General features: G+C 42.8%; 1 protein-coding gene and 1 non-coding gene across 4 annotated transcripts; both read right to left on the minus strand.

Annotated features, from left to right (window-relative positions):
- Positions 1-582: 582 nt before the first annotated feature.
- Positions 583-12,119, minus strand: brpf3a (bromodomain and PHD finger containing, 3a). Of its 3 annotated transcripts, none has more exons than XM_063473917.1 (13): positions 12,078-12,119; positions 8,150-9,673; positions 7,821-7,977; positions 6,848-6,979; positions 6,304-6,432; positions 5,879-6,191; positions 5,420-5,758; positions 4,658-5,212; positions 4,497-4,554; positions 4,296-4,378; positions 4,024-4,121; positions 3,309-3,463; positions 583-3,198 (listed from the first exon to the last, which is right to left on the minus strand). In XM_063473917.1, the coding sequence occupies exons 2-13, from the start codon at positions 9,652-9,654 to the stop codon at positions 3,015-3,017; spliced, it is 3,708 nt and encodes a 1,235-aa protein (XP_063329987.1). In that variant the 5' UTR covers positions 9,655-9,673; positions 12,078-12,119; the 3' UTR covers positions 583-3,014. The 3 variants fall into 3 exon arrangements, with proteins under 3 accessions (XP_063329987.1, XP_063329988.1, XP_063329986.1); XM_063473918.1 differs by having other exon boundaries at positions 4,024-4,097; positions 11,793-12,113; XM_063473916.1 differs by having other exon boundaries at positions 11,793-12,113.
- Positions 12,120-13,124: 1,005 nt separating this feature from the next.
- trnae-uuc (transfer RNA glutamic acid (anticodon UUC)) lies at positions 13,125-13,196 on the minus strand. Its single transcript has one exon. It is a non-coding gene; the product is annotated as a tRNA-Glu (tRNA).
- Between the last annotated feature and the right edge of the window lie 2,243 nt (positions 13,197-15,439).

Raw genomic sequence — 15,439 nt, forward strand, 5'->3', positions numbered from 1 at the left:
CCATCCGTTCACTTTTTCTGCGTAACACAAAGACACGGCAGGCGAAACCAAACATCTCCGATTTGGACTCATTAGACCAAGATTTCCACTGGTCTAATGTCCATTTCTTGTGTTTCTGGGCCACAAACAAATCTCTTCTGCTTGTTGCTTTTCCTTAGTTGTGGTTTCTTAGCAGCTATTTGATCATAAAGGCCTGATTCACTGTCTCCTCTGAACAGTTGATGTAGAGATGTGTCTGCTACTGGAACTCTGTGTGGCATTTATCTGGGCTCTAATCTGAGGTGCTTTTAACTTGATTTCAATTTTTTCTCTGCTACATTATCATAAATCTTGCTTCATATATTTGATGTCTTCAGTACGTACCTACAATGTAGAAATGTATATGTATATATATATATATATACATACATACATACATACATACACACACACACACACACATATATTTATTAGCAGTGTGGAAGGACGTCTTAGTAGATGATTTACTTCCATTTAGATTTATCTTCAAACAATACATTTAATTTACTAAAACGGATAAAAATAAAACACTCTACGCACATTAAACTGTTTCAAACAGCATTTATTGTTGTGTGAGAAAATATCGTCTCGGGCAGATTATAGATCTTGCAATACAATTTAAATGACAAGATCAAAAATCTCCTGTGCCACCAAGGGAAAAAACAAACAAAACTTGCAGGCAGGCGCGGCAGCTTCTGCCCACAGAGTTAAGGTCTTGTGCCTCCTCGCTTTTAGAGAATATGTTCCATGTTCCACATGTTGGTGAATACCATCACTGTTACAAAGAGCTACGTAGCATCATACATAAATCTTTTCAATATTTAACTTTTTAAATAACACTCTCAACTGCCACAAATTATAAATTAAAATCTAAACTCGATTTTTGCATTCCTTAAATTACTTCATGTAAGCCGATATAAACATACATTTACATATTTACAAAACTATACACATGCACTTTTACTACACTGAGGTTGTATACATGTATGTATAAGCTGTACACACACACACACTCTCACGCACGCACACACACACAAGGTTTTGCCACACATATGGCTCCAGGAGTCACCAATCCAATCCTTAAAAGTAACCATTTGTGCTTTTCAAGTTTCCTCAGCCAGATTTGCATTCAAGTGCAAATTCTTGAGTGAGGATCGCAGTAGACTTTTTTTTTTTTTTTGCCCCTCCCTCCCCCACAAACCATTTCACCTCTGTAGTGACTTCACATCTAACTAACCAGGTAGCTGCACCGGGTACGCCGACATTCTCATATCACCGTACAGTTTCACAATATGGAAAAATTAAGTAAACACTCTAAAGTCTCACCAACGACACGTCATAGCTGGACTGAGAGTTTGGGACCTCGGAACAAATGGAATCACTTGTTCCTTTAATGCTCAATTCAATTTGTTTTTCAAAATATAGTAAAATAAAAAAATATTTTTAGTACTCGTTTCCAAAGCCTCATCCCTGAAAAATTAAAAAAAAAAAAAATCTATTTAAAAAACTTTTAATTTTGTGCTCAAATATAAAACGCTGTTATAACAGATAAATTCAACTCAGGTGACGTGACTCTGAAGTGACCCTTTGCTGGAAGGAGGAGGAAAAAATATAAATATATATCCAAGAATGACTGGAAGATTACAGGATACAGTGAGAGAGCTCACTGAGACTTCCAACTACCTGCAGCATTTAGGTGTAGCCAGATGCTCAGCAATATCAGTCAGAGAACAAATGATGCATGGTTATCGTGCATACACCAGGAAATTCCCAGAACTGCTGAATAAACATGAGCACATGAAAAACAGAGTCCTGGAGTCAAATGTTACCAAAAAAAAAGAAAAGTTATTTGCACCCCTTCTGGTATAGTTTCAATGTGAATGCCTGCAGTAACAGCTTTGATGTAATACCATGAATATTATCCTCCCATGCATTGCTGCTTATCTTGGTCAGAGAAACAAGAGTCTAAGCAGAGATCCCCCCAACCTCCCACTCCCCAGCTGTTCTGAAGGAGACCCTGAGGCATTCTTAATCTCTCTCGTGTGTCCAGGTCCTCCTTCCAGTTGGAAGTGGCCTAAACATTTCACAAAAGAGGCATCCAGGAGGCGTCATGACAGATGCCTGAACCACCTCAACTGGCTCCTTTCAATATGAAGAAGCTACTCCGACCTCCTCTGGAATAAAGGAGCTTCTCTCCCTGTTGCTAAGAGAGATCCAAAAACCCCTCGGAGGAAGCTCTTTACCACCAGTTGTATCCACAATCTTGATCTCACCACCTGCAGCTTGTGGCTGTAGAAGAGGGCGGGAAAAGAAGGTCCACTGATAAATCGACAGCTTCAGCAACACTGCACCAGTCTATCTCTCTGAATATTAATGGAACAAAACTCATAGTAACTGAACAAACAGAGGATCTGAAGGAGCAGCTTATACATCATCTGCAACATGCAAACAACAACATGCAAATGATATTATTATTGTTATTATAGAGAACTCTTGAAGACAAACCCGTGTCCATAGCTGTCCAAGTCCAGATATGACGTGAATGCTGAGTGGGACTTTCACACTTCAGTATACACAGTGACGTTTCAATGGCAAATACAATCTAAATATATTTTCAATCAGGAAAATCCCATTCACGATTAAATAATTACACTTTTCTCACGAAAGTCTCGACTCACTTTGGCCTAAAATAAAATCTTTATATGAACACGTAGCAACAGTGGTTGTGGAAAACAATTTAAAAAAAATGTACACAAATAAATGAACAAGTAAATCTACAAAAAAGCACTTTTTCCCCTCCTCATTTCAAAAATCAGTTTAAAAAAACCTTTTATGCAGATAACCTTCAAATACTACACCTATTGGGAAGCGTTTGTTTTACTTTCCCAAATTTTTTAAGAGCATTGAAGAAGCTTTGTACACACGACCAGGCAGCTTATTTAAGATGATAAAATCTTTAAAATTAAATTTTATATAAATTGTATTTTTTTTAAATTTTATATAAAATTGGAGGGTGTGAAGTTAAGATTTCCTCTCACGTGGTTTAAATGTACCATAGCTCGGTCATAAGCAGTGTGCACAGACTTGCGAACGCTGGGTTTTTTGCCTTCCATTAACCGCAGCTTGTCTACAGTGTCGTCCATTCCCAGCGGCAGTAGTTTGTTACGAGGGAGCCATTGCCTGAAAATGAAGAGGGACATTTTTTTTTTTCATTTTACGTTTTAAATTTAGGTGACAAAGACTAACACTAAAATTCAACATGAGTTTATCCCTGACTGTGTGAATCTCACCAAGTTCTTTTGGTGTCAAAGAAGAGCACTAAGAAGAGCTTCTGGTCTTCCTCCGTTTGCCTCCATTCACCAAGTTTAAGCACCTCCAGAGGAGGCACGGGAATGGGTATGCCATTGTGGAGAAGTCCTTCCTGGGGCATGTCAGGATCAACAATCTGTAACAGCGGATTATGTCATATACAGCACATTTAGCAACACAGGAACAAAGTTTATCTAGACCATGGCTGTCAAACATAAGGCCAGGGGGCAAGAGACTGCCCGACAAAAACTCCAATCCGGTCCATTGGATGGCATTGGAAAATGTGAAGCAGGGAACAAATGTTTGACTTTTCACTGTATTTTCATTAATTTACAACTTTTCCCTCACAGGTATTCATACTACACCCAAGTAATGTGGGGTGGCTGTAGTTTAGGAGGTTGCTCCTTCGTGCCATGTGGGTGATTGTTAGACAGAAAGCACTACAGCATCGAAGAAAGTGCTTGTGTAAATGGGAGAGTGGAAAATCACTACATAAGAATTTAATTTAGTAATAAATAAACACTATCTACAACCATTTTTATAATGAGTAATGAAACTTGTTTAGGTTGATGGAAAGGGGAGTTTTTTTGGTCCGGCCCATTTAATATCAAAGTGCATTGTATGCAGCCCGCGATGTAAAATGAGTTTGACATCCCTGATTTAGACCATGGAGTGTAAGATTGAATGCATCCTCACCATTGCCGGATACGACGGATATCCCCTGCATTTGGCCCAGACTAGGTCCAGTGGTGCAAGTTTGGTCTCGCTATCTAAAGACAGAAGTGTAGACTTTCCTGTGAACAGGATATCCCAATACATGCAATTAATTTGTATTCATGACAGATCCTGAGCCCAAACTGAGAATGAAATGAAATGTGTATTTTTTTTATGTGTGTAGGCTCATAAATTACTAATCTAAACAGAAAACAGAGCCATTTCACTGTGTTTTGTCTTATCGTGATACACACCAGATCCGGAGATGTCTCCGTTCTCGCTGCTAGGAACTTTAGCCAAAGCAGGTTTACCCCGACTGCGTTTGGGAGGGGAGACACTGCAGAGAGGAGTGGAAACCAAAACAAGAAGGACCTTTTTAAATTCAAGTCAAATTTATGGAAAAAACATGCATGCTTCAGTTCAGCACTAGTTTTTCCTGTCCTACTCATACTCACCTTAGGTTGGAGTCGTCTTCATCGTGTTCTGCAGAGCTGTGCTTTCCATTTGTCAGGCCTAGCAACACCACAAACCACATGGTGACAAATACAGACTTTCTTCCCCCTGTTTTCTTTAGAAAATCAAATATCTGTAATGCAGTGATCCATCCGGTCCTTACCTCCTTCTGTGGGCGGAGGAGGGAGTTTGTCTGCCTCACTTTCTGAGCTGTGGCCTCTAGACCTCAGGCGGTGTGAGGAGGGAGAAGGAGGTGCTGGGGAGGCGTTTGGGGTAGGAGGTAATGTGGTGATGTTGTTCACACTGGGTGAATTCGGGCTGGTGGCGGTGCTATCCAACTCGTTGCTTTTAGCCTCAGAGGTTTTACCGTTCTGTTGTGGAAGGGACTTGTTCTTCACCATTCGCGCGCCATTTTTTGCTTTCTTAAACAAAACTGACGTGCGACGACCGACTCCGACCAGAGACAGTGTTGGAGGCGTGCCCAGTGGCGTGACCTCGTGAACAGCGTCTGGTTCCGAAGAAGGCGTTTCTCCGACTTCAGCCTCATCTTCGCCTTGGCTTTTGCTTCCACTCCGGGAGGACCTCTGACGTTTGTAGGAACGTCCGGGTGACCTTCGTCCTCCCGTTACAATTCCCAGGACAGGGGGCTCCAGGGGAGCATCGCCTGGCAGTGGTGATGATACTGGGCAGGTAAGCTCTAGCACAGGTGGAGAGTCATCTGGATAAAAGAGAATTTTTTTTTCATCTTACAAGTAATTCATCACCTAAAATCTTCACTGGATGCAGATTTTCCAGTGTGAGAATTTAACTTTGCTAAATTAAAACTGAAAAAAGCTAGATATTAGACTCTATGAATTATATTAAAAAAACCCAATAATAAGTAATAGTAATTATGTATAAACTGCACAATTACTGGCTTAATTACCTGCTCTAGGGTTTGACACTGCTGTCAATAGTCCATTCTCCACATTTGTCTTCTCCCTTTTCTTTTCCTTCTTCTTCTCCGCCTCGTCTTCCTCCTCCTCCTCTCCCCCTTCTTCCTTTCCTTCATCCTCCTTCTCAATGCCATTCACAGACTGAGCACTTTGCTGCTGGTTCATCTTCTGCCTCAGAGTGTTGATCTCTCGGCGCAGCAGTCTAATGCGCTTGGTGCGGCCGCCGCTGGTACGCATGGATGTGACCACGTCCAGTTTATCCAGTAAGGCCTTTAGTTGCTCCTCTGTGGTTAAGTGCAGTCTGTTCTCTGGGTCCAACAGAGAGTCAACTACAGAGATTACAACCACAGAAACAAGAAGGAGGAAAGGAAAAAAAAGCCAGATGAACAAATGAAGCCTGAGGGTTACATCCAAGAAAAGATGTGATCTATGTCCCGTGCTCAACTCACCATCATCCCATGTACAGTTGTAGAAGCCATGTTTGTTTGGAGCCTCTGGCAGGTGCATGCCTGTACTGGGGTCCAGGCCGATGCTCTGAGACTGCCTGTGGGCGTGGCGGAGAACGGCACCCCCCACCTCCCGCAGTTGTAAGGCTGCTCTGTGGAACATGGTGTCCTTGGAGTTGTACTTGAGGCAGTTCGAGATCATGAGGTCGAAGTCCTCTTCTAGGTCAGTGATGGAACAGTAGGCATGTCCCTCCAGTTTGGTGCGCATAGTGGAGAAGTCCATGGGTTGGGTAATAAACTCCAGGTAATCTGGGACCTCAGCGAATCACAGAAAAAAGGAATGTCAGCAGAGTCACAGTACAGTCAAAGTAGCCATGCTGCTGAGTGAAGAGTGCATTCAGAACAGGCTGCTGTCTAACTGCACCAACCTCTGACAGATTGACAGGCTGAGAGAAGATTTTGGCCGTGTCCTTCTCTTGTAGTTGCTCCAGGGTGGATCTCAGAAGCATCAGCGCAGGAGTCAACTTCAGCTCAAGAGCAGCCTGCTGAATTTTCATCTGAGTGCGGTGACATAATCACACAGGGGAGAATACAAGGTCACTCTGTGGGGTGCAAAAGAATGACAAATGCTGCGGGGAACAGAAATTCATGCTCCCTTGAACTGTTATGTTAATTTCTCCTCATCAGCTGGTGATTTCTTAAATTAAAACATTCAATGTTTGGTCTATAAACTTTCAAAAACAGCAAAATCCTCAGAAAGTTTTTTTCCAACTGTGAAATATGCAGATTTCAAATCATAGATCAACAACTACTTGGATTTTGCCAGAAAAATTAACTCAAGAATATCCCAAACTATGAGATTAACTGTATTTTTTTTTTTAATTTACAGTTGTTTCAGCTCTTCTGCAATAATGACTGACAATATTTGATAATGTAACTCATCTCATGTCTCAGACTTCCTTTTAAACACACCTGTTCTCTCTTTAGCCGCTCCCTCTTGCGGATAAGCTCCACCAAAAGTCTCGCTCTTTCCAGGTCTTGCCTCAACTTTTGCCAGTATCGCAGCTCCTCTCGTGCAGCGCTCAGCTTTTCATCAGGCTCCCTCTGAAAATGATAGAAAAAGCTTTAAAAAAAACCACCATAATTATTCTTTTTGTCTCTCTCTTTAGTTCTCTCTGTCCAGATGAACAGCATCAAGTTTTGGGGATCTACACAACCTGCACATCCAAAGTTGTTATAAAAGTTTAAAAGAAATCGAAAGACCGTGAGTTGAAATAAAGTATATTTACCAACTTAGCAACTGTGAACAAATCTCTTTTATCAGCTGTGTATTGCGTAGGACATCTTTGCCATCTCTGATAATAACTAACAACACATTTTCACAACATTTTACAGGCCATCTCGACACATTGCCCAGCAGCAGCAGCAGAACCATGAAGGATTTTGTGGAAGCTTGCCATATTCAAAATCAGCCACTGCAAAGTGTGATGTCTGGGCTTATGTTGGATTTCAGTGTGTGAGGATGGAGAATAAGGTGTGAAGTGATTTTATTCCCATGACTTGGCTGATTCTGATCTGAACAGACTGGCTCTCTGAAGGCCTCAGACACCAGTTACATCCTCCACTGACAGCAGAACAGAAATGTGCTATTTTTGTTTAATTTTATTTTATCATTTATATAATTTAAACACTCAGCTGCATTCATATTGTTTCTGCTGCTATCAGTACAGACACCAGCTTTACAGAAGTGAGAGATCTGACCACAGTCACATGGGTCAGCGATGGCAAAACCACAGGTGCTTCGTTTGCAGTTACATGTGTGAATGCTAAAAATGTAGATTGTTTATTTTCATCTGTGCTCAGTCATTTACACACCACTGCAGTGCAGTTAGTACTAAACAGTTACTGTTGTGTTATAGGTGCATTTGATGACGTCTCTCCTCACCTGCTCTGCAGTCCTGTGGGCCTGTAGGTGGGAATGAAGCCGCCGTATTAAAGGCATCCCATTTCGCGACTGTCGTTTCAGTAACCAGTAGTTATGAAGCCGCTGCATGAACTGGTTCTTTCTCTGGACTTCAACTCCTGTGCAGATCTTGTTCAGCCTGTTGAGACACAACATGAGAATTTATAGATTAAAATACTAGTATTAACATTATAACCACTGGATAGTGACATTATGATAAGGCTATCTGTAAAAATCTCTCAGTGACATAGATTAAAATCAGACAGCAGATGGTAAAGTATGGAAATTTGTACAGTATGCAAATGACACACCTGTGCGACGGGATCTGAGGCACCAGCAGCACAGGAATATTGGAGCGACGTGACCCACCAGACCCTTTTGAATTCTTCTTCTTCTGTCCTTTGGTAGCTTTCTTGTTTGGTGATGAGGGGGGACTCTGAGTATAAGACCGCTGACCCCGATTACCCCTGCCTCCCACGAGCCTCCCTTCCACCGACTCATCTCCAGACCCGTCTCGCCGAGACCCAACAGGAGAGTGATGCTCACAGAAAGCAGTCTTCTTCACGGAGAAGGTGGTGCCGTTAACACCCGTCTCCCGGACTGGGTCTATCTTCATGAACAAGCCAGCCTTCTGGGCGCAGGTGACGTGAAAAGCCCTGTAACAGTTGGCTTTGTGGCACTGAATGGAGGCTCCCCTGCCTTTCTGCTTACACAGGTAGCAGGTGAGCTTCCAGCGAGCGGGAGGGATGTTACTGACCCCCTCCACGGGCTCAAGGAACACCGTATTGGCAAAGCAAACTTCTGGGATCCATATGGCACAGACAACATGGGCCCAACGCCCATCACTTGTCTGTTTGAAGGCACCTCCTCGGTTGGGACAGAGAACACAGTCTACAGGGCGGGAGGGGGACTGCAGGCAGCAGCGGCACAGCCACTGGCCCTCGGGGACGTAGGGCACACCGTAACACTCCTGGTGGACGGCCAGGTTACAGATGTCACAGAACAGGATGACGTTACTGTTCAGACATTCGTCATCCAAGCAGACGCAGCAGAAGGCATCCTCGTCGACAGCATTCTGGGACAGAGCCTGGCTGCGGGACTCCAAGATGGATTCCCTCTCCAGGCGGTCGATGAGCAGCTCAAAAGTGTCCGGAGATACGGATGCATGGCCATCGGACACCCTCTTCTGGTTCACCATCTCCAGCCAGGCGAGGTCCTCCTCGTCCATGTCGTACTCTGCCACGCTGTCCTGCTCCTCCCCAGATTTTTCTATGTAACGATAGTAGGCTGCCGGGAGAGGAGGCGCCTCTGTGGGGGAAACCGAACTCAGCATGCGGAAGGTCGGCTCAGGCAGAGGTGTTTGGAGGGCCGGCTGCTGGAAGGAAAAAGCCGATCCTGTGTGCTGATTAGAGCTGGAGCGCTGGTTCTGGTTTGACGTGTTTTTACCACTCCTCCTGTTTTTGCCGTTTGCGGGTTTCCTCCACGTCCTGGTTTTACTCTGTGTCTGCTCACTGTTCTCCTTGTTACTGTTGCACTCGGCAATGTCCTGGGCCATCATCTCGTCCTCTGTGATAACTGGCAGAGGATCTGTGATGTTAATCCGATGGAGTCTTCCATCTAGGTCCACTTCCACTATTTTCTGAGCCTGAGCGTATGTCAAAGTCTCCCTCGATGGAGAGAGCTGCAGTCTGTAAGGGGAGGGGGGCCGCAACTGGCCAGATGTACCCCTGCCCCTTCCTCTCCCTCTGCCTCGACCCCTACCCATGCTGAGTCTGCTAACAACTGCCTCGCATTCCCACCTCCTCGTCTTCTGCATGGGACTTTGCACTAGCTCCCTTAGAAATAGAGAAGAAAAATGTTTAATGCAACGATTGAAATTGCAGCGTCAACACTATTTGGTACTTTGTGAAATTATATGCAAAGATTTACTGTAGCTGCTGTATATTTACATCGGAGAGCGTGGAAGATATAAAAGCTTAGGGGAAAAAAAAAACAGAGTGCCTATATTAAGATTTGTGAAAAAACCCCCAAAACATATCACCAAATTTCTTCTAGAAGCAACTTTCACCACTCAGAAGCCACCTTGGTAACTCATTTAGGCAGCTATTTTGATACCCTAATGAGGCAAAATAACTATCATTTCAAAGGGGCATTAAACCTGCATGCATACAATTCACAGTCTGACCATTTTTTCTACAACACATTTGCAAAAATTCAAAACAACACAGCTTCCCTTAAGGATTCATCCAGAGTGCAAACACGATCCGAACACAAAGAAAAATGACAAAGCACACAAACCTACACCTTTGCTGCAAAATTCAATTCAATTCAATTTTATTTATATAGCGCCAAATCACAACAACAGTCGCCTCAAGGCGCTTTATATTGTACAGTAGATCGTACAAAAAGCAAGTAGAAACACCTGCCACGATACAGCTGAAACTATCATGAACCTCAGTCGTGCATGTGCATCAGACAATAAAACAACTGGTTGACTGCCACTTCTGCCATTACAGATTTCAAATCATCTTTGGTCCTGGTTAAGCTCACTAGGTTAAGCAGGTGAACCCTTTGGCATATGGCTAATGTGGAGGCCTGGATTCAGTTTTTGTTGTCTTCTTTCTACTGTCCTACCAAATAAAGGCTAAAAAGCCCCCTACCCAAAATACATATTCTTTTAATGCTCTATCTCTGTCTTATTTAGTCACTGGGATCACGTTGTTTGGATTAACAATGAAAGCTTTTCACATTAAAACTGTCTGTTTAATTTTATTTCTACAAGACAAGCAACACGTTACATATCATGTTTGGCTGCAATTTTGGTAATGTGAAATGTAATTTATGGTGCACCAATTTATGTACAGCATTACCTGTATATGGTTCAAATGACAGTAAAGTGATTTGACTTGATGTTGCACTGTACCGATTGTGCACTAACAATGAATCCAATTTGACAGGGGCCCATTTATTTTTCTATTATTTTCATTATTATTGCACTTTTCCAATATTCGGGAATAATTTGAAAATTTACCGACCAATATAAAGCAACACTCAATAATCTGCTCTGCCAGGTAAAGTAGTTTTTGTATGCCTGTGGCTCTTAATGTGGTTTTGTGTATGTAAATTAAGGGTCACACCCAGCATTCAGACATTACATATATTTTTATCACCACATTTCCAGAGTAAGAAAAATAAAGCCCATAAAACACAAAGCGTTATAAAGACGTAATGAGAATATATAGGTTTTATGTATCCATTAACGTGTTTTTTTTTTAATAATTCTGCCCTAAAAGCTTGCTTTATTCTGTGTATTGGTGTTTTCTTTTTTATTCCTGTGTAAATAATTACAGGGTAAAAGGGGGTCAGCTCGGGTGCTGTGCTCTGTAATAACACAGTAAGCACTCATGTTGCACAAACACAACTACAGTAACTTGCACTGCTTGCATCTCGCCTCTCTCACCATTGGTCAAAAGGGGAGTCCGTAACGCGAGCACAAGTCTCGCCCACCAATAAAACGCTAGCACCATGTTTTTTTTCTACCCCCTTGTTGCTGTGCCTAGTTAGGTTGAAGCGCGCTAAATACCAACCCGAGTATCTAACATCTGTCAGCCATTTTAGGCGCACAACAGCAGAGACAACGACTGTATTGCAAGTTGATTAGCAGCCCAATTATACATGCAAACAGCAGCCAGAGAGCAGGTGCACTGTATGCACCGAGTCCGAATTCATATTACATTGCATGTATGCTTTAGATCACGACAGTGCAAACGTGCAACGTTTTCGGGTATTGCTTTGTAGTCCAGACCCCTGCAAAAAAAAAAAAAAAGACCGTCTCTTTGCCGATGTGATAACGTTTCTCGGTCGGACAGGACACACGGATGCCGTGTGACAGAAAGGCTGATTTTCCTATCAGTCCTGAAAGTGCCCTTTAAAAAACACACCAGAGTTGTTTACCTTGTTCAGTCGTCCTCTGCAGTGCGAGTGCCCGACAGAAAAACTGCACCAAGCTAAATGTCAGCTACTGACAGACTACAATCAAGGCAGACATGCTAGCCGTTAGCTTAGCTAGCCGGTAATTTCAGGAGCGACAGCGTCATCTTCAGCACTCCCGTTCTCCGCCGTGACTGCGCTTAAACACACAAACTCGACCCGGTTTCATTGGTGTGGTTTTAACCTTTCAAACGATAGTGGTCATCAAACTAGGGACACCGAAATCCTGAAGATATCAAATTAATGTACCTTGGATGAGGCTAAATATTCAGTCAAGATGGCTTGAAAAATACGCCCCTTCAGAAAAAACCCACCTCAGCCAATCACAGGGCGCCGCTGCACCTCGCATTCAACGCGCACCGACTTCTGATTGGTCGATGCACTAAAGCGGACTCATCGGACTCGTTCTGGAGCTCATCATCGAAAGAAGCGGTGAGGAAAACAACCGGAAATTTATTGCGCGCCTTCTGGCCTTGTCTCCCATCTCCTCCAGACCAGCGCAATACCTGTTTCCACACATTTTCAAAGGGGAACATGCGGGTTAGTTTGTGGAGCTCGTAGCAGAAACGATCAGTGAAGAAAACACATTGCTGCTACCATCAGGACTGTTACCTATCTATTTATTATTTTCATTTGTGATTGCTCTTTTATTCTGACGGTATGGGTGTTTATGCTTGTTTGTGTGCACAACAGTGCTTCCTTCCTTTAAAGACCTAAGGCTACCTGAATATTGTTGCTTACTGATTTCTTAAACATGACAATGAGTTCGCCAAACTCCAATCACCCCAACAGTCACCAAGCCTCGAGCCAACAGAGCACCTTTAGGAGGATGAGGTGGAAGTGATGGGAGAGTCACATCGTGGCGGTACAGCTGGCAACCATACTGAAATGATCTTCTGCTGTCATGTCAATCTGGACCAAACCTTTTGAGGAACGTTTACAGGACCTTGTTGAATCTATGTCATGAAGACTTAAAGCATTTGGCTTGATGCACGCTCAGTCATCCATGTAAGGATATACCGCTACGTCCAGATGAACAGAATCACCTCTTTGGAATTGGAATTAAGTATGGAATTAAAGCACTTGTGTAGGTAAAGTGGGGTCCAACAACAGTATTCCAAAAACTCCAACATCCAGCAACAACAGCAGGAAAATGCCTCAACATTATATTCTATAACAACAGAAAGGAGCAGAAAACACAACACACTTAGTGTTTACGAGGAGAAACTTTTTCCATCGCCTTTCTCATTGGTAGAAATCTTTAAACCACGTGAGTATGAACAGTTTGAAAAGGAGTTCCCATACCGGGAGTCGAACCCGGGCCGCCTGGGTGAAAACCAGGAATCCTAACCGCTAGACCATATGGGACTTACGCTCACGTAAGAGATGTGTGCGCGTCAAAAAAAAAAAGTTAAATTATGAGGAAACCTCTCCACAGTCCTTCGCAGTGGGTCTAGTGGATTTGTTGACAGTCACTGGCAGCTGTCACTGCTTCATTTAGACCCGTTTGGAGCGATGCTCTTGCTGCTGTGAATTTAAAATTCCGACTTTTTTTGAGAAATAAAAAAAATAACAATAATAATACTACTCCATCACTGGCTAAATGAAGGAAATTTCATTAAATTACTTTGAAGCCACGCCGATACTTTTTGTGCACACAACGACAACCCAACGGACCGTCTCCATGACAACCGAGCGAACTCCACCCACTGCAGATGTAGACTGACGTTTGGCAGCTCTGAATAGATTTGTGTTTGTCACATGTGTAGTTTCAAGACCATATCCACACGAAAGAAAACACAAAGCCTCTTGCATGGGTTATTTTTATCTTATTTTATTTTTACATTTTATTTCCCACCGACCCTTTCTGCATGTCTTTATGGGCTTCTTTCATTTCTCTAATGTGTACCTCCTGGTCTACTCAGACCTGACCTGACCTAGAAGGTCATGTTGAAAGGACAGAGGAGGCTTGATCAAGTATGCATGGGTGTGTCCTCTGGGGGAACATAAAGCCTTTAAAGCGCATTTGTGTGCTTCTTGTGCTTCTGTTATAGCCACTTCCTGTTTTCTGTTGGTTATCACAGTTGCTAGTGAGATTTTTTTTTCTTCATTTGCTTCCTGTCTTTGTTTTTGATCTCTTTTGCCATCCTCATCAGTTTCCCCTGCCATCGTCTTCTTAGTTCTTTGTGTGCCCCCAATCGGTTTCCCAGTTTTTACCAGTTGCTCATTTTCTTTGCTGGTGTTCCTCATGCCATCTAAGTTTTTGGTTGGTTTACTTTGTTGGACCTCTTCACTGCCAGCATCCCGCAGCTAGCCCCTTTTATTTATTTCAGTAAATACCCTTAAACATCAAATCCTCACACCCCACTCTTACATTGGACACTTTCCCTAAACTTTCTGACCTTACATCCTCCTTCTGATGCCATATTTGATTTTATTCATACAAATTATTGATGCTGTCATCAGCTGAGTGGACAAAACCCAATTCTATAAGCATGATTACAGCTAAAATTTGGACCTTCTGGTCCTGGATTTGAATCCAGTCTAAGCAGCTTTTATGTTTTCAGTGTGTCTGAGTGGTTTTTTTTTTTCTTCCCATGTACTTTGGCTTCCTCCCACAACTTAAAAGCATGCATCAGGCTAGTTTTATTGGTGATTCTTATCAGACTGTAGGCTTGAATAGTTGTCTATGTATTAGTCTATGTAAAATGGGGAAAAGTTGTCTCGGTATAAGAAGGAAACAAATCCTTATAGTGCTCTGGAGAAAACCACCACACTCACAGGAAATAAGGTGCAAATAATTTTTTTTCTTTTCATAGCAGACTACTGCACTGGGAGTGCAATTCCGGTCCACAGTCCATGGCCTAAGAACATGGTCTGAGTTATCAGCCTGGTTATAGACAGGAAAAGATGGTCACTCGACGAAATAAGCAGTCAATCATATGTTGATCTTGTAGCTTCCTAAAAGAGTTTCCACCCACCTTCCACTTAAAAAAGCTTTGTGTTGGTGGGAGTGAGTTTCTACATCAAGTCCTGGGAATGCCACTTTCAATCTCTTGGTCTTAGTGCTTCCATCAGGTTGGCCACCTACTAATTGTGCAGTAGGCTTTTCCTCCTTTGACTCCCATAATACACAAGTTGCTAGCATCAGTTCCCAGGCCAGTTTTTTCTTAAAAACTCCACATATTCCCTTAAAAATGGATCTTCCTTCCACTAAAAAAGGACCGGCCAGTCCAGAGTGAAACAATTTGCATTAAAGGTGTGCTTTTCCCCGTACAACTAATTCAACCAGCTCCTCATGTGCTCTCCAGCACCTTTGTTTCCTGCCTCTCCACACCAGAGTTTCCCCCTTTCTGTCCTCCTCATCGAAAAGCGCTCCAAACCCACACTAACAGTATTCAACTTCAAATAGCTGGCAGCTAGACAAGAGGGGAACCTCCCACATGGATGTGGCTAAAGTCCACACATCAAATAATTAAATAAAAACATGCAAAAGAAGAAGAATAGTCCTAAGCCAATAGCTGGCAGAAGATCCTCATAATGATTCCACTATGCCACATTCTACAATGTTACAACATTAGCCCTGCAACAGAAGAGTGACCTGTAGATGG

This window comes from Pelmatolapia mariae, linkage group LG5 (assembly GCF_036321145.2).
Source record: "Pelmatolapia mariae isolate MD_Pm_ZW linkage group LG5, Pm_UMD_F_2, whole genome shotgun sequence".
NCBI lineage: Eukaryota > Metazoa > Chordata > Actinopteri > Cichliformes > Cichlidae > Pelmatolapia > Pelmatolapia mariae.